A 22,897-nucleotide genomic window follows, 5' to 3' on the forward strand; every position below is an offset into this window, starting at 1 on the left:
CCATTTTCTCCTCAGCTTCTGCTTTTGCACATCTGATCACTTTCTTAGCATCCTTCCGTCTGTCAAGATTCACCTCTTTGTCGTTATTATTTTGAGTCTGTTTGTATTAACTAAAAGCCATCTTTTTTGCTTTCACACTAGTTGATACTTCTTTTGTGAACCACACTGGCTTCCTTTTCCTGGTGCTTTTCCTAACCCTTTTGATACAGAGGTCTGTTGCCCTTAGTATTGCCCTTTTTAGTTTTTCCCACCTCTCCTGCACTCCTTCCAAGTTCCTCCAGTCCGCCAATGAATCACTTAAACATCTCCCCATTTTTGCAAAGTCAGCATTCCTAAAATCCAACACCTTTGTTTGTGTGACAGGAGTTGGATCCTGTCTTTATACTGAACCAGACTGCTTGATGATCACTGGATCCCAGGTGCTCACCCACATATGGTGATATCCTGTCACCATTTGTGAGAATTAAATCTAATATTGAGTCTTTATGAGTGGGCTCCCTCACCAATTGCTTGAGAGATGCTCCCTGTAAGGAATTTAGAAATTTGCCACTTGTAGCTGAACTTGCAAAAGACCCCTTCCAATTTACATCAGGTAAATTAAAGTCTCCCATGATTATGACTTCTCCCTTTAAAGCCATTTTAGTGATGTCCAACAATAGGTTTCTGTCCAAATCCTGCCCCTGGCCTGGTGGTCTATAGATCACCCCAATGCGTACAATATCCTTCTTCCCAGTTTCGGTGGTGACCCAAAGGGCCTCAGTTTTATCTTCAATATTTTGTGTTAAAGTAGCATTTATGTTTTTTTTTCACATACATTGCTACCCCTCCTTCTATTCTTCCCATTCTATCCGTCCTAAATAAATTGTATCCTGGTATAGCTATGTCCCAGTCATGAATCTTATTGCACCTTGACTCTGTAATTACCACAATATCCAGGTTATCCCTTGTCATTATTGCAATTAGCTCTGGAATTTTGTCTCCTAAGCTCCTAGCATTTGCACACATTGCTTTAAGAATTTTGCCTGTGCATCTGTTATTAGTAGCCATCTCAAGAAAGTACAAAAAAAATGACAAGTTTAAAGTTGAAATTACCTGTTTGGTGATGTTGCTCAGTGTTTGGTATTTGTTTTCTTTTACTAATCAGTAATCACACTCTGTCCTTTACACCATGACTACAACTCACTAAATATAAAGATATAGTACACCTGACCACAATGGCCAAATGATCAAAGGAGGTAAACCCCAGTCAGCAATTGATTTAAGCATCAACAAGCAGGCTAGGGATGGAAATCGAACAATGTATAGAAAACAATGATGGGAAGAAGTGCTAAATGCCCAAACAACAGAACTAACACTATAATATAAATATCAAGGACGTAAACACGGAAATATAAATATAATATGACATCATGTGACTCTTACAATAAATCCTGGCCCAAAATAAAAAGTGTTTACCTTAAGAAAGAATAGCTATTCCTGCCGCAGTTCACCTGATTATGGCACAAAGTAGAGCCCATGCCCCCAGTTCATATTGTTATGCCACACATTAGTTGTCCCAGTTCACATGATTGTTCAACATGACAGCCCCCAGTGCACATTAATATGCCACTGACTAATGCCCCTTCCTTACTAGTGGCTGGCGTGAAGTGGACACAATGCTGGAAGAAGTCATGTGGTCTCCTAGCAGTTCTTCCATCCATCTCCTCACTGGTGCTGATGTGCTGGAAAGATGCACAGAGAAGCTGCCGCAGATGTGATCTCTCCTAGCAGCAGAGCTACAGTCAGTGCTTTGTCGGCAATCAGGGCCGTCTTTTCATATGGGCTCAATGGGCTCTTGCCCAAGGGCCCCAGGAGTATAAGGGCCCTAGGCTGATAGCTGAGGGTCCCCTCTTTCCAGGGGTACAAGATTTTTTTAAATCGGCCCTGGGGAAACGGAGATATCCGACTTGAAAGCAGTGGTCCCCATCCAAGCCTGTTAATTGCTCTTCCCAGCCAGATATCTCGGGTTCTGTCTGACTGAGTTTTTCTGAGTATATAATCCAAAAGCTGTGACTCTCCCCTTTTTGTGGATACTGGCCGCTTGTCCGTACTATGCCCAGAACCAGAGATATCAGCCTTCAAGCAGCTGGTCCCTGCTCTAGCTCCACATGCCTAATATGCAGTTTTATATTTTCATTGGTGGATTGCTCTGGCTCCTGAACTCTGATCCCCAAGTCTCCAGAACCTCTGAAAGGTGGGACTCTCTAGTTTTTTTTATCCCATTCAAAGCTAAGAAATATATTTTCAGGAACTTCAGATATCTGCAGTCAACAAGCTGCCCTCCCACCGGAAAATTATAAATATTAAGCTCACTCCACTATCCACCCCTCCCTTACATATAAAAACACCCCCTACCACCCTGGAAGTCATGTACCAGGGCTTCTTCATTCAGCCCAATGCCCCCTTCTTCAGTTTAGCCCTATCTGAGCAGTGAAGGAGTAAATAGCTGATTACTGCTCAAGGCCCTACATGCTGAGCTTAAGATAGAACACCCCCTACCGCCTACGGGACATCAAAGCTGCCGCTGATAGCACCTACCCCCACACACACCCCTACCGCTGGAGGATGGGTAGGGGGCCCAGTGCATTGCTGTGCCCAGGGGCCTACACTGCTGTTAAGACGGCCCTGTCGGCAATGCTGGAGAAAGGAATGTAGCACCACTGCTGAGAGGTCACATCTGCTAGCGGCTTATCCTATCAGTATGTGCTGGGTGATGTGGGAGCGGGCTGCTGTGCCTGCTAGGTGCCTCTTGGAGAAATGGCACCCTAAGCATTTGCCAATGTGTCCTATACCCAAGGTTGACTCTGGTTAGAAGTCTGTGGGGGTTGATGTAGCCTTCTAAAGAGTTAATAAGTGGAGAAGTTGCCCATGGCAACCACTCAGCTGCATGCTAACATTTATCAAGAATAGCCTATAAAAGGATTAGTGGTTAACGGAATGGTTGTTATGGGCAACTACTCCAGTTGTCACCTCTTTAGAAGGTTTGATGTATTCATATATTTTATAACGACACCAATGTTTTCAGCCACAGGTCTATGGGGGTCATTCCGAGTTGATCGCTAGCTGCTGTTGTTCACAGCGCAGCGATCAGGCTAAAAATGGTCATTTCTGCGCATGCGTATGGACCGCAATGCGCACGTGCGACGTACGGGTACAAAGTCCTTTGTGGTTTTGCACAGGTTTTAGCAACGTTTTCATTCGCACTGGCGGCCGCAAGAAGATTGACAGGAAGGGGGCATTTCTGGGTGTCAACTGACCGTTTTCAGGGAGTGCTTAGAAAAACGCAGGCATGCCAGGGAAAACGCAGGCGTGGCTGGGAGAATGCTGGGCGGGTGTGTGACATCAAAAGCCAACCCACCAACGGTAGAATCAACGCACACGAAGAGTAACTACAGGGCTGGTCTTGTTTTGCACAAAATGTTTTTTGCAGGCGCACTGGCGTTTGCAGGCGCTCTGGCGTTTGCACTTCTGCAAAGCGAAAATACACTCCCCGGTGGGTGGCAACAATGCGTTTACACGGCTGCTAAAAACTGCTAGCGAGCGACCAGCTCGGAATGACCACCTATGTATTAAGCCTTGGAGAGAGAGAAATTGGACAGAGATAAGTACCAGCCAATCTGCTCCTGTCATTTTTTCAAACATAGGGGGCTATTTACTATGCCTTGGATGGAGATAAAGTGGACGGAGATAAAGGACCAGCCAATAAGTTCCTAAATGCCATGTCACAAGCTGTGTTTGAAAAATGACAGGAGTTGGTTGGCTGGTACTTTGTCTCCGTCCCCTTTATCTCCATCTAAGGCTTAGTAAACAGACCCCACAGTCTGTAACATGGCAGTTGGGAGCTGATTGGCTGGTACTTTGGGGTATATTTACTAAGCCTTGGACGCAGATAAAGTGGATGGAGATAAAGGGGTCTACTTACTAAGCCTTGGAAAGAAATAAAGTTGACGGAGATAAAGTACCAGCCAATTTTTTGCTGCAATCAGGTGTTTATGGAGTACCTGCTCACAGCAGACTTCAGGGCTCTCTGCCCAGTCCCCTGTGTGTTGTGTTACTGGTTTGGAATCCAGGCATGGAGGAGGCAGGTGATGGCTGCACTCTGCATAGCGGGAGTGTACATGTCCATGCTGATAATCCAATCAACATGGTGCTCCTGGCTTCAGAAGGCAGTGTCTGAGTCGGGTGCTCAACGCTGCCCAGGGAGAGAGACTGCCGCGGGGGAAGGAGGTGATGCTGCCCAGCTTCAGAAGGCAACATCTGAGTCGGGAGCTCAGCGCTGCCCGAGGGAAGAAACTGCCAGGGAAAGAGAGGCGAGGAACTGCACATGCGCAGTGTAATCCCCTCAATCCCGGGATTGGAAGCGCCAACCCCAGGATTCAAATCCTGGTGTTTTGGGGCCAGAATCCTGGGATCCTGCCGATCCCGGGATTGGCCTCACTATCTCCATCCAAGGCTTAGGGGCCGTATTCACGGGCTGATTTGGGGTTCACTCAGCACACATCTCTCCCCCTGCTCAGCACAGCGCGATGTGTGCTGAGCGTGCGGGGGGAGACGGGGGGGGGGGCGCTCATTTCACCCAGCGGGTGAAGTGAGCGACCTGCTAGATTGGCCTGCATGCAGGCCAATCTAGCACCAGCAATAGCAATGTGCAGGGCTTCGCATCGCTATCACTGTGGGGGGTACACATGGAGTGATCGCTGCTTAAAATCTAAGCAACCTAGTCAGACTGCTTAGATTTTAAGCAGCGATCGCTTCGTGCGTACCCCCCTTTACAAATAGACCATTTTATCTGCATCCACTTTATCGCTTTCCAGGGCTTAGTACATAGACCCCTCAATCATCTGTGTTTAAGGCCAAAACATCAACATATTTGCAATCAATGGTCATCAGTTGATGGCAACATTGACAGTAACATCCTGTTACATGTTAGGAGTTCGATCTCCCATCCCTAATGTAGTATTGTCGAAGGGGTAGGATAAAACTATTGTAACCAGAATAGATAAAATTCATAACATGGCATACAGTAGCATGGAGGATTACAGGTTTGTACAATAGCATAGACCAGAGGTTCTCAAACGCGGTCCATGGCACTACAGCGGTCCAGATTTTAGGGATAGCCATGGTTATGCACAGATGGTTAATTCAAATTGACTGAGGTACTAATTAAGTCACCTTTGGCCAAGCATGGATAAACTTTAAGGGGCCTTTTTCCATCCGCATCCAGGATGCGGATGACAGGTGATAAAATCATCCAGACTCGCACTGCGATAATTTATTACATCGCAGGGATGTATCAATTATCGCGTGCAGGGACAGAGCTTGCGCTCAAGCTCTGTCCCTGCAATGATACTCCGCAGCATCATCTGGGTATTTTTGGGAAAAAATACCCCGATGTCTTGCTGCGCATGCGCCGCCCCCACCGACATCGCCGCTACCACCGCCGCCTGTTCGACCCATCGGGCACACATAGCTGATCACTCTGCGGGGTCCCCGCTCAGCTTTCTCTGCCAGGGGCAAAGAAAGCTGGGCAAATGCCACATTATTGCAGTGCTGCCCTGTGAACTCGCCAGCCTGAGCTGGCGAGATTATCACAGGGCACACTGCTGTATTTTTTCACATTTTTTTTTAGTAAATTTGGCCACATCACATTTCCCATTATTAGTATGGGGAATGCGATGTGGGTTACTAAAAAAAAAGTGAATGAAAGGGTTTGGAGCAGTTGTTCATGAAAACTGCTCTAAATGCCCTTTAATACATTCAGGTGATACTAAAATAACGTGAAAAGGGTGTGAAAACACCTTTTCACATTATTTTAGTAAAAATAATGTTAATAAATAGACCCCTAAACCTGGACCATAGGGGTGTCTTGAGGACCGTGTTTGAGAACCTCTGGCATAGACAAATTTATGAAACAGCACCACCTACTGTCCTTCCAGTGTACTGTAGCTTCTGATGCTATTTGCCAATTGCCAGTGATGGGGAAGTCACTCCTATATGCCAACAAATGAATGACTTGAACTTGAATCTAACTACTGCTATTCTCCTTCCCCATCTACTGCCATGTGCTGCAAGAAAGTGGTAATTCAAGGAATTAACACTCATACTTTGTGTCACACTAGTAATAGAGGACCCCTGACCACAGAGGAAACCACACTATGTTACAAGACATATTACCAATAACAAACTCACAAGTGTCAAAAGCTGTTTTTTTTGTTGGTCTAGTTACAATTTTATTTTCTCTAGTCTTTCTGTAAAATGCAGTAAGTGGAATTAATATTAATATCGGCTATACACATAATAGGACAATTTATTACCGAACTATACCTACTCTGCTACTGACAACCAGGACCGTAACTATGTGTGAGTCAGGTGTGCCTGGCACACAGCGCAGTCGCCCTGAGGGAGCAACTGCCCACATCACCATTCAGGGGACCCAAATTCTGCGGCATTGTAATGAGTCAGACTGACTCATTACAAGCCGCCTCTGTGCTGCCGCTGGAGCGAGCATTGAAAGAGGAGGTAATGTTTGATGACAGTGTGCCCGCCTTCTGAACCTGCTGCCGGTCTCCCGCCCCCACAGTCCGGCTGCCAGTTCCCACCCCCTGACCCCCGCTGCCGGCTCACGACCCCCGCTGCCGGCTCCCGCCACCTGAGCTCCTGTCTCCCGCTGCCGGCTCCCGCCTCCTGAGCTTCGCCGCCCGGCTCCTGTCTCCTGACCCCCGCTGCCGGCTCCCACCTCCTGAGCTCCGCTGCCCGGCTCCTGTCTCCTGACCCCCGCTGCTGGCTCCCGTCTCCTGAGCTCTGTTGCCCGGCCCCTGTCTCCTGACCTCCGGCTGCCAGGCTCCACATGCAGGCTGCCCGGCTCCCGCACACAGAGGCAGGCTTTATGACCCCTGAAGTGCACGGATCATGCACCCACACTCTGGCTCCCACACACAGAGGCAGGTCTGGCAGTGGCAGCTGCATGAGAAGGTGAGCCGAGGGACAGAGAGAGAGAGAAAGATATATAGAGAGAGAGAGAGAGAAAAAGAGAGAGAGATTGTATATGTGGCTGATAACTATATATGCACACCTCCCAACATGACCCTCTCCAGGAGGGACAGAATGCTCTGCTCCTGGATTTCCATCTTCATTTATGAGTGCCATCGCCTGTGCTGAAACACCTTTCTTATCCATTACCCTGTTTAAAACAGGTGCCGACAATCATAAATTAAGAGAAAAGTGCAGAAGCAGAGCATTGTGTCCCTCCTGGAGGGGGTCATGTTAGGAGGTCTGCCATACTGTGTAAAAAGGGGACTCTGCCTGCCGTACTATGTAAAAAGGGGACTCTGCCTGCCGTAATGTGTAAAAAGGGGACTCTGCCTACCGTACTGTGTAAAAGGGGAACTGTGCCTGCCGTACTGTGTAAATGGGGACGCTGTCTGCCGTACTGTGTAAATGGGGGACGCTGTCTGCCGCACTGTGTAAAAGGGGACTCTGCCTGCTGTAATGTGTAAAAAAGGGGGACTCTGCCTGCCGTAATGTATAAAAAGGGAACTCTGCCTGCCGTAATGTCTGACAGGGGCTCTACCTGGTGTAGTGGTGCTACTGTGTGGCATAATTTGAATAATGGAGACTACTGTGCAGCGTAATATGAACTGGTATTATTTTGTGGCCACACCCCTTCACCATGAAGCCACACCACTCTATTGTTGGCGCGCGCCTACGGCGTGTACTGCCCCTATTTTAAATAAGGGGGTGGGGGGGGGGCACCGATGCTGTTTCTTGCACACAGCGCTAGAATGTCTAGTTACGGCACTGCTGACAACTAAGAGTTGTTCTAAAAAAGGTATCCCAGCAACAGCTTTGCAGAGAAAGGTTAGTCCCTGATTTATATACAGGGGATCCAGTCAGCATACTGGAGTTCAGGATGCCAGCATTCGGAATTCCGAAGTAGGAATCCTGGTACTGGTCGGGATGCAGACGCCGGAATCCCAACATGAATCAAAAGGACGATGCCGGAATCCCTTTTGCCAGCATCCCGAACGTTAGTATGCCGGGGCTCCTTAGTGTGGGGATGGAGGGGAGGGGGGGGGGGGGGCTTTAGACTGATAGGACAGTTAGCATGAGGCTGCGGGAAGGGAGGGTTAGGGAGTAGACAAGGAGGGTTAGGATACTTACCCCACAGGGATCCTGTGTGCTGGGATGTCGCTGTTGGTATTCTGACCGCCGCCATCCCAAGCTCTGGGATAAGGATATCAATATATATATATATATATATATATATATATATATATCTCAATCAATGTTCACCCGGCACTCCTTAGTGGATAGATGAATAAAAGTTGCTGCGGTGCCCTCCGTGAGTGGCATGCTACCACTCCATATGTTGCAGAATTCCGGCGGCACTCAAGCAGTCTGGACTGATATAAGTGAATGCTAATAAAGATCTTTGCATTCACTTATATCAGTCCAGACTGCTTGAGTGCCGCCGGAATTCTGCAATATATATATATATATATATATATATATATATATATAGATTGTAAGCTTGCAAGCAGGGCCTTCCTACCTCTATGACTGTTTGTTATCAACCAGTTTGTTATATCATTGTTATTTCCAATTGTAAAGCACAACGGAATTTGCTGCGCTATATAAGAAACTGTTAATAAATAAATTATATATATATATATATATATATATATATATATATTGCTCAAAAAAATAAAGGGAACACTAAAATAACACATCCTAAATCTGAATGAATGAAATATTATTATTAAATACTTTGTTCTTTACATAGTTGAATGTGCTGACAACAAAATCACACAAAAATTATCAATGGAAATCAAATTTATTAACCCATGGAGGTCTGGATTTGGAGTCACACTCAAAATTAATGTGGAAAAACACACTACAGGCTGATTCAACTTTGATGTAATGTCCTTAAAACAACTCAAAATGAGGCTCAGTAGTGTGTGTGGCCTCCACGAGCCTGCATGACCTCCCTACAACGCCTGGGCATGCTCCTGATGAGGTGGCGGATGGTCTCCTGAGGGATCTCCTCCCAGACCTGGACTAAAGCATCCGCCAACTCCTGGACAGTCTGTGGTGCAACGTGGCGTTGGTGGATGGAGCGAGACATGATGTCCCAGATGTGCCCAATTGGATTCAGGTCTGGGGAACGGGCAGGAACTGGGGAACGGGCAGGAACTGCTGACACACTCCAGCCACATGAGGTCTAGCATTGTCTTGCATTAGGAGAAACCCAGGGCCAACCGCACCAGCATATGGTCTCACAAGGGGTCTGAGGATCTCATCTCGGTACCTAATGGCAGTCAGGCTACTTCTGGCGAGCACATGGAGGGCTGTGCTGCCCCCCAAAGAAATGCCACCCCACACCATTACTGACCCACTGCCAAACCGGTCATGCCGGAGTATGTTGCAGGCAGCAGAATGTTCTCCTTGGCGTCTCCAGACTCTGTCACGTCTGTCACATGTGCTCCGTGAGAACCTGCTTTCATCTGTGAAGAGCACAGGGCGCCAGTGGCGAATTTGCCAATCTTGGTGTTCTCTGGCAAATGCCAAACGTCCTGCACGGTGTTGGGCTGTAAGCACAACCCCCACCTGTGGACGTCGGGCCCTCATACCACCCTCATGAAGTCTGTTTCTGATCGTTTGAGTAGACACATGCACATTTGTGGCTTGCTGGAGGTCATTTTGCAGGGCTCTGGCAGTGCTCCTCCTGTTCCTCCTCGCACAAAGGCGGAGGTAGCTGTCCTGCTGCTGGGTTGTTGCCCTCCTACGGCCTCCTCCACGTCTCCTGATGTACTGGCCTGTCTCCTGGTAGAGCCTCCATGCTCTGGACACTACGCTGACAGACACAGCAAACCTTCTTGCCACAGCTCGCATTGATGTGCCATCCTGGATGAGCTGCACTACCTGAGCCACTTGTGTGGGTTGTAGACTCAGTCTCATGCTACCACTAGAGTGAAAGCACCGCCAGCTTTTAAAAGTGACCAAAACATCAGCCAGAAAGCATAGGAGCTGAGAAGTGGTCTGTGGTCACCACCTGCAGAACAACTCCTTGTGTCTTGCTAATTGCCTATAATTTCCACCTGTTGTCTATTCCATTTGCACAACAGCATGTGAAATTGATTGTCAATCAGTGTTGCTTCCTAAGTGGACAGTTTGATTTCACAGAAGTGTGATTGACTTGGAGTTACATTGTGTTAAGTGTTCCCTTTATTTTTTTGAGCAGTGTATATATGCTTTGTGCTTGTTTATATAAAGTGTACACATTTTCTCTCAACTGAATTGAGTTTAATCCAACTATAAATTTGTATAATACGGAACCTCATTGCTTTTTTCACTATGCTAGTCTCTGTATATGACTGAACACTGCTTCTCATGTAAGCAGTACGTGCTTCCAGTAACTGGAACAGGTGTTGGGTGTGTGATATGGTTCCCTCTGGACCCAAGGTCACGAATGTACTGCGTGCTCTGTACCCATATAGATAATCAAATGTTATTATAGGTTTACAGATTTTATTTCAGATTAACATGGTCAAAAGGTTAACAGGTAAAAGGTTGACAAGTACAAAAGATCAACATGTTCAAATAGTTGACACAAGTTTTTTTCTTCTTCATTTTTTCAACCTTTTCATCCTTCACCATCCATGTGGACTACAATTAGGAATAGTAACAGCGCAGCGAGCAAGGCAAGTAAAGCGAACCACGCGAAGGGACACGGTATACTAACTGGGGTTACGTGTGGTTTAATGTTTAAAATGACGCCCATAAAACAAAAAAAAAACTTGTGTCAATCTTTTTGTGTTGACAATTTCCATGTCGACCTTCTGTGTCAACCTTTTGTACCTGTGGACCTTTTCAAGTGTCTATCTTATACATGTCGACCTATTGACCCTGTAAACCAGTTGCATGTCGACTATATGGGGCTGACCTTTTGACTGTCAATCTAATACTGGTCTACCCAATGATCCACAACCTCGGAACATGAATAGCAGACTGTGGCCTAGTTTAATTTACACAAGTATCTTTAGTTCTCATCTTCATACTTCTTATATGGCATCTGGTCTGTATCGTTTGAAATGTGCATGACTTGGCTTTAAGTGGCAAAACTAGATTTTAGAGGCTGGGGAGCCAAGTTGGAAAGATAGACGCCCCAGCAGGGGCACTTTAAGAGAAGAGGAGGCCCGGGTGCAGCCTCCTCCGTTCGGGCCCCCTCCTCTCTGCCTGGCAGCGCTGAGAGTTTGAGCACTAGAACACTAAGACTCTACTGCGCAGATCTCAGGGAAAATGGTGCGGCTGCCATTTTCCCAGTGATTTTTGTACTGCACATTCTCAGAACTCTGTGAAAATGGCCACTGCACCATTTTCACGGTGTTTAACACCAGCGAGGATGCCAGCGCAGGACTCCAGAGGGTTGAGTATTTAAAAAATGGGTGCAGTGTGTGCGGTGGGGGCTCCCTCTGGACTCAGGGGCCCGTGTGCACCGCACACCATACTTGCCTACCTGACCCTCTCCATGAGGGAGAAAATGCTCCGTTCCTGGACTTTCCTGGTAATGTATGATTGCCATCACCTGTGGTGAGCTAGTTAATTGATAAGAAAGGTGTTTCACCACAGGTGATGCCAATCATACATTACCAGGAAAGTTCAGGAACGGAGCATTTTCTCCCTCATGGAGAGGGTCAGGCAGGCAAGTATGCCGCACACACTGCACCCATTATAGATACGCCAATGCGCCCCTGTTCTCCCCCACCCCCATGAAAATGGTTCTGTTAAGAGCATTTCTTCAGTGGACCGACCATTTAGATATACTCTCTGGTACCTTATAAAGATATATTGTCACAATCCATGCAGTTTCTCCTCCATGCCTGCGGTGGCGCTCTCTGCTCTGGTGCTCAGCACTCTCTGCTCTGTATCTGCAGCTTGGTAATTAGCTGTTACCACAGCTGTGAGCAGCACCTGAACTCACTACTTAGGCCAGCCACACAGGCTCCCTGTTGCCAGTTCATCGTGTCAAAGTTGTTTCAGCTCCTGGTCCTGGTTATGCTGGTCTCTACTACTAAATCGTCCATAGAACTGCCAGACTCTACCACAGTGCAATCCTGTCATCCTGCTACAGTGCAATCCTGGTACGTGCATACTCTACCACAGTGCAATCCTGTCATCTTGCTACAGTGCATATTCTACCAGTGCTATCCTGTGATCCAACTACAGTGCAATCCTGGTACGTGCATACTCTACCACAGTGCAATCCTGTCATCCTGCTACAGTGCATATTCTACCAGTGCTATCCTGTGATCCAACTACAGTGCAATCCTGGTACGTGCATACTCTACCACAGTGCAATCCTGTCATCCTGCTACAGTGCATATTCTACCAGTGCTATCCTGTGATCCAACTACAGTGCATCCTGCTATGGTGCAATATCCACTACTGAACAATCCTATTGCAAAGTGCCTTCACAGTCCACAGTGTCTCTAGTATTTCCACAATCTACACCGTTTTCAAGTACTCAGTCTCCTGGCATCCCATGTCCCCCTCAGTTCTCCCTTTCTTTTTGTGTTCTCTGGTTATTCCTGGTTGATATTTATTGTTTACAGTTGTACACTGCTTTATTAAACTTACTATTATACCGTGAACATCAGTCCCTGCTAATATGTTCTCAAAATGGGAAATCCAAACGGATTCTGACATATATAGCATAACACTGACAAGAGGACTTCTTTTAGTCATCCAGCACAATAGCATCATAGCTAATCCAGGTACAACCCCTTCCAGAGACATTCTAAGCATAAGTAAAATATATACAAAACAAATACTCAGATTACAGGCCATGTGATGCACAGCAATATGTCTGAAATTGCTTACCACAGAACTTCAGAATGGAGTAGTTGCACATACTAGAGATGTGCGCCTGAAATTTTTCGGGTTTTGTGTTTTGGTTTTGTGTTCGGTTCCGCGGCCGTGTTTTGGGTTCGAACGCGTTTTGGCAAAACCTCACCGAATTTTTTTTGTCGGATTCGGGTGTGTTTTGGATTCGGGTGTTTTTTTCAAAAAACACTAAAAAACAGCTTAAATCATAGAATTTGGGGGTCATTTTGATCCCAAAGTATTATTAACCTCAAAAACCATAATTTACACTCATTTTCAGTCTATTCTGAATACCTCACAATATTATTTTTAGTCCTAAAATTTGCACCGAGGTCGCTGTGTGAGTAAGATAAGCGACCCTAGTGGCCGACACAAACACCGGGCCCATCTAGGAGTGGCACTGCAGTGTCACGCAGGATGTCCCTTCCAAAAAACCCTCCCCAAACAGCACATGACGCAAAGAAAAAAAGAGGCGCAATGAGGTAGCTGTGTGAGTAAGATTAGCGACCCTAGTGGCCGACACAAACACCGGGCCCATCTAGGAGTGGCACTGCAGTGTCACGCAGGATGGCCCTTCCAAAAAACCCTCCCCAAACAGCACATGACGCAAAGAAAAAAAGAGGCGCAATGAGGTAGCTGTGTGAGTAAGATTAGCGACCCTAGTGGCCGACACAAACACCGGGCCCATCTAGGAGTGGCACTGCAGTGTCACGCAGGATGTCCCTTCCAAAAAACCCTCCCCAAACAGCACATGACGCAAAGAAAAAAAGAGGCGCAATGAGGTAGCTGTGTGAGTAAGATTAGCGACCCTAGTGGCCGACACAAACACCGGGCCCATCTAGGAGTGGCACTGCAGTGTCACGCAGGATGTCCCTTCCAAAAAACCCTCCCCAATCAGCACATGATGCAAAGAAAAAGAAAAGAAAAAAGAGGTGCAAGATGGAATTGTCCTTGGGCCCTCCCACCCACCCTTATGTTGTATAAACAAAACAGGACATGCACACTTTAACCAACCCATCATTTCAGTGACAGGGTCTGCCACACGACTGTGACTGATATGACGGGTTGGTTTGGACCCCCCCCAAAAAAGAAGCAATTAATCTCTCCTTGCACAAACTGGCTCTACAGAGGCAAGATGTCCACCTCATCTTCACCCTCCGATATATCACCGTGTACATCCCCCTCCTCACAGATTATCAATTCGTCCCCACTGGAATCCACCATCTCAGCTCCCTGTGTACTTTGTGGAGGCAATTGCTGCTGGTCAATGTCTCCGCGGAGGAATTGATTATAATTCATTTTAATGAACATCATCTTCTCCACATTTTCTGGATGTAACCTCGTACGCCGATTGCTGACAAGGTGAGCGGCGGCACTAAACACTCTTTCGGAGTACACACTTGTGGGAGGGCAACTTAGGTAGAATAAAGCCAGTTTGTGCAAGGGCCTCCAAATTGCCTCTTTTTCCTGCCAGTATAAGTACGGACTGTGTGACGTGCCTACTTGGATGCGGTCACTCATATAATCCTCCACCATTCTATCAATGTTGAGAGAATCATATGCAGTGACAGTAGACGACATGTCCGTAATCGTTGTCAGGTCCTTCAGTCCGGACCAGATGTCAGCATCAGCAGTCGCTCCAGACTGCCCTGCATCACCGCCAGCGGGTGGGCTCGGAATTCTGAGCCTTTTCCTCGCACCCCCAGTTGCGGGAGAATGTGAAGGAGGAGATGTTGACAGGTCGCGTTCCGCTTGACTTGACAATTTTGTCACCAGCAGGTCTTTCAACCCCAGCAGACCTGTGTCTGCCGGAAAGAGAGATCCAAGGTAGGCTTTAAATCTAGGATCGAGCACGGTGGCCAAAATGTAGTGCTCTGATTTCAACAGATTGACCACCCGTGAATCCTTGTTAAGCGAATTAAGGGCTGCATCCACAAGTCCCACATGCCTAGCGGAATCGCTCCCTTTTAGCTCCTTCTTCAATGCCTCCAGCTTCTTCTGCAAAAGCCTGATGAGGGGAATGACCTGACTCAGGCTGGCAGTGTCTGAACTGACTTCACGTGTGGCAAGTTCAAAGGGCATCAGAACCTTGCACAACGTTGAAATCATTCTCCACTGCACTTGAGACAGGTGCATTCCACCTCCTATATCGTGCTCAATTGTATAGGCTTGAATGGCCTTTTGCTGCTCCTCCAACCTCTGAAGCATATAGAGGGTTGAATTCCACCTCGTTACCACTTCTTGCTTCAGATGATGGCAGGGCAGGTTCAGTAGTTTTTGGTGGTGCTCCAGTCTTCTGTACGTGGTGCCTGTACGCCGAAAGTGTCCCGCAATTTTTCTGGCCACCGACAGCATCTCTTGCACGCCCCTGTCGTTTTTTAAAAAATTCTGCACCACCAAATTCAAGGTATGTGCAAAACATGGGACGTGCTGGAATTTGCCCATATTTAATGCACACACAATATTGCTGGCGTTGTCCGATGCCACAAATCCACAGGAGAGTCCAATTGGGGTAAGCCATTCCGCGATGATCTTCCTCAGTTGCCGTAAGAGGTTTTCAGCTGTGTGCGTATTCTGGAAAGCGGTGATACAAAGCGTAGCCTGCCTAGGAAAGAGTTGGCGTTTGCGAGATGCTGCTACTGGTGCCGCCGCTGCTGTTCTTGCGGCGGGAGTCCATACATCTACCCAGTGGGCTGTCACAGTCATATAGTCCTGACCCTGCCCTGCTCCACTTGTCCACATGTCCGTGGTTAAGTGGACATTGGGTACAACTGCATTTTTTAGGACACTGGTGAGTCTTTTTCTGACGTCCGTGTACATTCTCGGTATCGCCTGCCTAGAGAAGTGGAACCTAGATGGTATTTGGTAACGGGGGCACACTGCCTCAATAAATTGTCTAGTTCCCTGTGAACTAACGGCGGATACCGGACGCACGTCTAACACCAACATAGTTGTCAAGGACTCAGTTATCCGCTTTGCAGTAGGATGACTGCTGTGATATTTCATCTTCCTGGCAAAGGACTGTTGAACAGTCAATTGCTTACTGGAAGTAGTACAAGTGGGCTTACGACTTCCCCTCTGGGATGACCATCGACTCCCAGCGGCAACAACAGCAGCGCCAGCAGCAGTAGGCGTTACACGCAAGGATGCATCGGAGGAATCCCAGGCAGGAGAGGACTCGTCAGAATTGCCAGTGACATGGCCTGCAGGACTATTGGCATTCCTGGGGAAGGAGGAAATTGACACTGAGGGAGTTGGTGGGGTGGTTTGCGTGAGCTTGGTTACAAGAGGAAGGGATTTACTGGTCAGTGGACTGCTTCCGCTGTCACCCAAAGTTTTTGAACTTGTCACTGACTTATTATGAATGCGCTGCAGGTGACGTATAAGGGAGGATGTTCCGAGGTGGTTAACGTCCTTACCCCTACTTATTACAGCTTGACAAAGGGAACACACGGCTTGACACCTGTTGTCCGCATTTCTGGTGAAATACCTCCACACCGAAGAGCTGATTTTTTTGGTATTTTCACCTGGCATGTCAACGGCCATATTCCTCCCACGGACAACAGGTGTCTCCCCGGGTGCCTGACTTAAACAAACCACCTCACCATCAGAATCCTCCTGGTCAATTTCCTCCCCAGCGCCAGCAACACCCATATCCTCCTCATCCTGGTGTACTTCAACACTGACATCTTCAATCTGACTATCAGGAACTGGACTGCGGGTGCTCCTTCCAGCACTTGCAGGGGGCGTGCAAATGGTGGAAGGCGCATGCTCTTCACGTCCAGTGTTGGGAAGGTCAGGCAAGGCAACCGACACAATTGGACTCTCCTTGTGGATTTGGGATTTCGAATAATGCACAGTTCTTTGCTGTGCTGCTTTTGCCAGCTTGAGTCTTTTCATTTTTCTAGCGAGAGGCTGAGTGCTTCCATCCTCATGTGAAGCTGAACCACTAGCCATGAACATAGGCCAGGGCCTCAGCCGTTCCTTGCCACTCCGTGTGGTAAATGGCATATTGGCAAGTTTACGCTTCTCCTCCGACAATTTTATTTTAGGTTTTGGAGTCCTTTTTTTACTGATATTTGGTGTTTTGGATTTGACATGCTCTGTACTATGACATTGGGCATCGGCCTTGGCAGACGACGTTGCTGGCATTTCATCGTCTCGGCCATGACTAGTGGCAGCAGCTTCAGCACGAGGTGGAAGTGGATCTTGATCTTTCCCTAATTTTGGAACCTCAACATTTTTGTTCTCCATATTTTAATAGGCACAACTAAAAGGCACCTCAGGTAAACAATGGAGATGGATGGATTGGATACTAGTATACAATTATGGACGGGCTGCCGAGTGCCGTACAGAGGTAGCCACAGCCGTGAACTACCGCACTGTACTGTGTCTGCTGCTAATATATAGACTGGTTGATAAAGAGATAGTATACTCGTAACTAGTATGTATGTATAAAGAAAGAAAAAAAAACCACGGTTAGGTGGTATATACAATTATGGACGGGCTGCCGAGTGCCGACACAGAGGTAGCCACAGCCGTGAACTACCGCACTGTACTGTGTCTGCTGCTAATATATAGACTGGTTGATAAAGAGATAGTATACTCGTAACTAGTATGTATGTATAAAGAAAGAAAAAAAAACCACGGTTAGGTGGTATATACAATTATGGACGGGCTGCCGAGTGCCGACACAGAGGTAGCCACAGCCGTGAACTACCGCACTGTACTGTGTCTGCTGCTAATATAGACTGGTTGATAAAGAGATAGTATACTCGTAACTAGTATGTATGTATAAAGAAAGAAAAAAAAACCACGGTTAGGTGGTATATACAATTATGGACGGGCTGCCGAGTGCCGACACAGAGGTAGCCACAGCCGTGAACTACCGCACTGTACTGTGTCTGCTGCTAATATATAGACTGGTTGATAAAGAGATAGTATACTCGTAACTAGTATGTATGTATAAAGAAAGAAAAAAAAACCACGGTTAGGTGGTATATACAATTATGGACGGGCTGCCGAGTGCCGACACAGAGGTAGCCACAGCCGTGAACTACCGCACTGTACTGTGTCTGCTGCTAATATATAGACTGGTTGATAAAGAGATAGTATACTCGTAACTAGTATGTATGTATAAAGAAAGAAAAAAAAACCACGGTTAGGTGGTATATACAATTATGGACGGGCTGCCGAGTGCCGACACAGAGGTAGCCACAGCCGTGAACTACCGCACTGTACTGTGTCTGCTGCTAATATAGACTGGTTGATAAAGAGATAGTATACTCGTAACTAGTATGTATGTATAAAGAAAGAAAAAAAAAACACGGTTAGGTGGTATATACAATTATGGACGGGCTGCCGAGTGCCGACACAGAGGTAGCCACAGCCGTGAACTACCGCACTGTACTGTGTCTGCTGCTAATATATAGACTGGTTGATAAAGAGATAGTATACTCGTAACTAGTATGTATGTATAAAGAAAGAAAAAAAAACCACGGTTAGGTGGTATATACAATTATGGACGGGCTGCCGAGTGCCGACACAGAGGTAGCCACAGCCGTGAACTACCGCACTGTACTGTGTCTGCTGCTAATATAGACTGGTTGATAAAGAGATAGTATACTCGTAACTAGTATGTATGTATAAAGAAAGAAAAAAAAACCACGGTTAGGTGGTATATACAATTATGGACGGGCTGCCGAGTGCCGACACAGAGGTAGCCACAGCCGTGAACTACCGCACTGTACTGTGTCTGCTGCTAATATATAGACTGGTTGATAAAGAGATAGTATACTCGTAACTAGTATGTATGTATAAAGAAAGAAAAAAAAACCACGGTTAGGTGGTATATACAATTATGGACGGGCTGCCGAGTGCCGACACAGAGGTAGCCACAGCCGTGAACTACCGCACTGTACTGTGTCTGCTGCTAATATAGACTGGTTGATAAAGAGATAGTATACTACTAATATTATATATACTGGTGGTCAGGTCACTGGTCACTAGTCACACTGGCAGTGGCACTCCTGCAGCAAAAGTGTGCACTGTTTAATTTTAATATAATATTATGTACTCCTGGCTCCTGCTATAACCTATAACTGGCACTGCAGTAGTGCTCCCCAGTCTCCCCCACAATTATAAGCTGTGTGAGCTGAGCAGTCAGACAGATATACAATATATATAGATGATGCAGCACACTGGCCTGAGCCTGAGCAGTGCACACAGATATGGTATGTGACTGACTGAGTCACTGTGTGTATCGCTTTTTTCAGGCAGAGAACGGATATATTAAATAAACTGCACTGTGTGTCTGGTGGTCACTCACTATATAATATATTATGTACTCCTGGCTCCTGCTATAACCTATAACTGGCACTGCAGTAGTGCTCCCCAGTCTCCCCCACAATTATAAGCTGTGTGAGCTGAGCAGTCAGACAGATATATATAATATTATATATAGATAATAGATGATGCAGCACACTGGCCTGAGCCTGAGCAGTGCACACAGATATGGTATGTGACTGAGTCACTGTGTGCTGTGTATCGCTTTTATCAGGCAGAGAACGGATTATAAAGTAAACTGCACTGTCCTCACTAGTAAACTCTCTCCACTCAGTCTCTACACTTCTACAGTAACAGTACTCCTCCTAGTCAGCTCCAGTAAATCTCTCTCAGTCTCTTATAATCTAAATGGAGAGGACGCCAGCCACGTCCTCTCCCTATCAATCTCAATGCACGTGTGAAAATGGCGGCGACGCGCGGCTCCTTATATAGAATCCGAGTCTCGCGATAGAATCCGAGCCTCGCGAGAATCCGACAGCGTCATGATGACGTTCGGGCGCGCTCGGGTTAACCGAGCAAGGCGGGAAGATCCGAGTCGCTCGGACCCGTGAAAAAAAACATGAAGTTCTGGCGGGTTCGGATTCAGAGAAACCGAACCCGCTCATCTCTAGCACATACTATAAGCTACAAACATTGTGGATTTTACTATGTCAGAATATTTGGTCAGGAGTCTGCTACAAAAAACATGTAATGTCTACTGATTGCTGTTGCTTATAGTTTGCAGCCAATTAACAACAAAATACTGTACAAAACTGCAATTCATAATAGCTGCAAGACCGCATAATGCAGATAACTTGAAAGCAGCTCCACATTACAAAGAAATCTATAGGAGATGTGGGGATCTGTTTTAGAAAAACTTGATTCAGTTCTGGTACATTGGCCCTCATTCCGAGTTGTTTGCTCGTTGCCGAGTTTCGCTATATTGCGATTAGTCGCTTACTGCGCATGCGCAATGTTCGCAGAGCGCATGCGCTTAGTTATTTTACTCAAAAGTTAGGTATTTTACTCACGGCATAACGAGGATTTTTTATCGTTCTGGTGATCGGAGTGTGATTGACAGGAAGTGGGTGTTTCTGGGCGGAAACTGGCCATTTTATGGGAGTGTGCGAAAAAACGCCGGCGTTTCTGGGAAAAATGCGGGAGTGTCTGAAGAAACGGGGGAGTGTCTGGGCGAACGCTGGGTGTGTTTGTGACGTCAAACCAGGAACGAAACTGACTGAACTGATCGCAATGGCTGAGTAAGTCTGGAGCTACTCAGAAACTGCTAAGAATTTTCTATTCGCAAATCTGCTAATCTTTCGTTCGCAATTCTGCTATGCTAAGATACACTCCCAGAGGGCGGCTGCCTAGCGTGTACAATGCTGCTAAAAGCAGCTAGCGAGCGAACAACTCGGAATGAGGGCCATTGAGCTCCTTAGCTCTGCTATCTGGCAGATTACTTCTAGGCAAATTTGTTATCAGTTGGTCAAAATCATGTGCACTGCACGATGGGGATAACGAAAGATTAGCAATTCTGCTATTAAGTATTTCCTTGCAGTTTCTGAGTAGCTCCAGACCTACTCCTAGATTGCGATCACCTCAGTCCTTTTAGTTCCTGGTTTGACGTCACAAACACGCCCAGCCAGCCACTCCCCCGTTTCTCTAGCCACTCCTGCATTTTCTGCTGGCACGCCTGCGTTTTTTAACACACTCCCGGAAAACGCTCAGTTACCACCCAGAAACACCCACTTCCTGTCAATCATTCTCCGATCAACAGAGCGACTGAAAAGCTTTGTTCGCCTGTGAGTAAAATAGCATAGTTTTGTGTAAAATTGCTTAGCGCGTGCACCCTGCTGTGCATACGCATGCGCAGAACTGCTGGATTTTAGCCTATTAGCAATTCTGCTAGAAATAGCAGCGAGCGAACAACTCGGAATGACCACCATGGTTTTGTCCAACTGCTAACAAATTTGCTGCTGCAATTAACTCTGAATTAGACCCAATATTCTGTCATCGAGGCTCGCTGTTCACATTAGGTATTAGCGGTAACAGTGTACCAACTCCATTGTGCATACACGTCTCGGACCCATCCTCGTAGAGCAGAAGATCTGTAGTGCTGACAGCCAAGCAGCTATTCACATGCAAGTGTACAGTGATGACACATGCCAATTTAGGCATAGCCCTTTAAACCTCATTCAAATCTTCACAGTAAAAAGGTGATTTTCACTATGATTAATCTTGTTTTTCAGAATATTACAGATGTCCGCATACAAAATTCCCTTCGACCAATGCTTGGTCGTGAACATGCCCGGACAGCGCCGGGTCCTACAACTAGTCTCATATAAAACTTTTCCTATGTTCAGGCTCTTTACAAACATATTTTGCCTTGACTAATATATATGATTTTTAAGTAATTCTATCACATTGCAATAAAGTAAAACCAAAATTAAAACATGATGTTTGCCACCGTAAAACTTAGTGAACAAGTATTTACAGCTGACTTTGCAGTTCTTTAGCCATACTTCCCAACATCAAGTGTCTGCAAAGAGGGATTACTCTGCCGCACGAACCGCATAGGCGGCATGGCCTATGAAAAAGGGGGCATGGCTTTGCAGGAGTGCTGCGATCGTAATCCATGCCTCCTTTTTTTTTAATCACTAAGGGGGCATACCTAGCACTCTGTGAGCTGCTTGCATGCAGTGTCGGACTGGGGCATGAAGGGCCCACCGGGGGAATGCAATGATAGGGGCCCATACTTAAGGGTGTGGCCAGCCTACAAAGGGGGTGGGGCCAGCCTCCACAGAGGCTTGATATACACAATAGTCTATTGCAGTGTAATGCAACATATCTACCATGTATAATACAAGTGCACAGTCTGGAACCTGATCCCTAGAGGAAGGAGTGGGCACTCAGGCTGTGGGGCCCACCGGTGGTTTCCCTGGTACCCCTGTGGACCAGTCCGACCCTGCTTGCATGCCCCCTGTACCTCTGTCTTCTATGAACAGACACTGTGCGCATGTGCACAGCATCTATTCACTGCCGCTCAGGAGCCCCCCCAACTGTTCTCCCCACTGAGGGACAACAAAAAACTGGACAGTTGGGAAGTATGTTTTAGCAAACAACCTGTAAATACTGTGGCTTATGTATCTATAGAGGCAAATAAGAGTGTGATCTATTACAGATGTATAATAGCATAGTAATAAGCTTACCACCGATGGTCCCAGCATGACAGCTCATGCCTAAGAGTAACAGGATCACAAACTGCCATGGAGTAGACATGTTGTCTTCTTAGAGAAGAGGATGATGAGAATGTTGCACTCATGGGAGTCACTTATACAGTCTCTTACAGGAAGATGAGTATACTAGTGTGTGGAAACTTTCTGGCTAGTGAGAGATCTCTACTGTACTCTTCCTGTTGCTATCAATCACCAGCCCTGCTAACCGCTCAGACCACTAATACAGGCTGCAAAAGGCACATTTGCACTAAACATACCTTTATCAAATAAACCATAAATCTAGACTTTCCAGAAGACTTTAAATAAAAGGGTCATTTTACGCTTTTTTTGTAATCCCTCGGTTAATAATAATAATAATAATAATAAATAATAACTTGCACACTCTAGATATTATTTGTGCTGACTGAAAAAAGAAA

At 46.5% G+C, this 22,897-nt stretch overlaps 1 protein-coding gene across 1 annotated transcript in view; it reads right to left on the reverse strand.

Annotated features, from left to right (window-relative positions):
* Positions 1–22,586, reverse strand: part of CST7 (cystatin F) — a 66,404-nt gene extending 43,818 nt beyond the window's left edge. Inside the window, exon 1 of the mRNA XM_063919793.1 lies at positions 22,455–22,586. Within this exon, the coding sequence (XP_063775863.1) occupies positions 22,455–22,524 (70 nt within the window). The 5' untranslated portion in view covers positions 22,525–22,586. The remainder of the gene's footprint in view (positions 1–22,454) is intronic.
* Positions 22,587–22,897: the final 311 nt, after the last annotated feature.

The sequence above is a fragment of the Pseudophryne corroboree genome, chromosome 4, assembly GCF_028390025.1.
Source record: "Pseudophryne corroboree isolate aPseCor3 chromosome 4, aPseCor3.hap2, whole genome shotgun sequence".
Taxonomy (NCBI): domain Eukaryota; kingdom Metazoa; phylum Chordata; class Amphibia; order Anura; family Myobatrachidae; genus Pseudophryne; species Pseudophryne corroboree.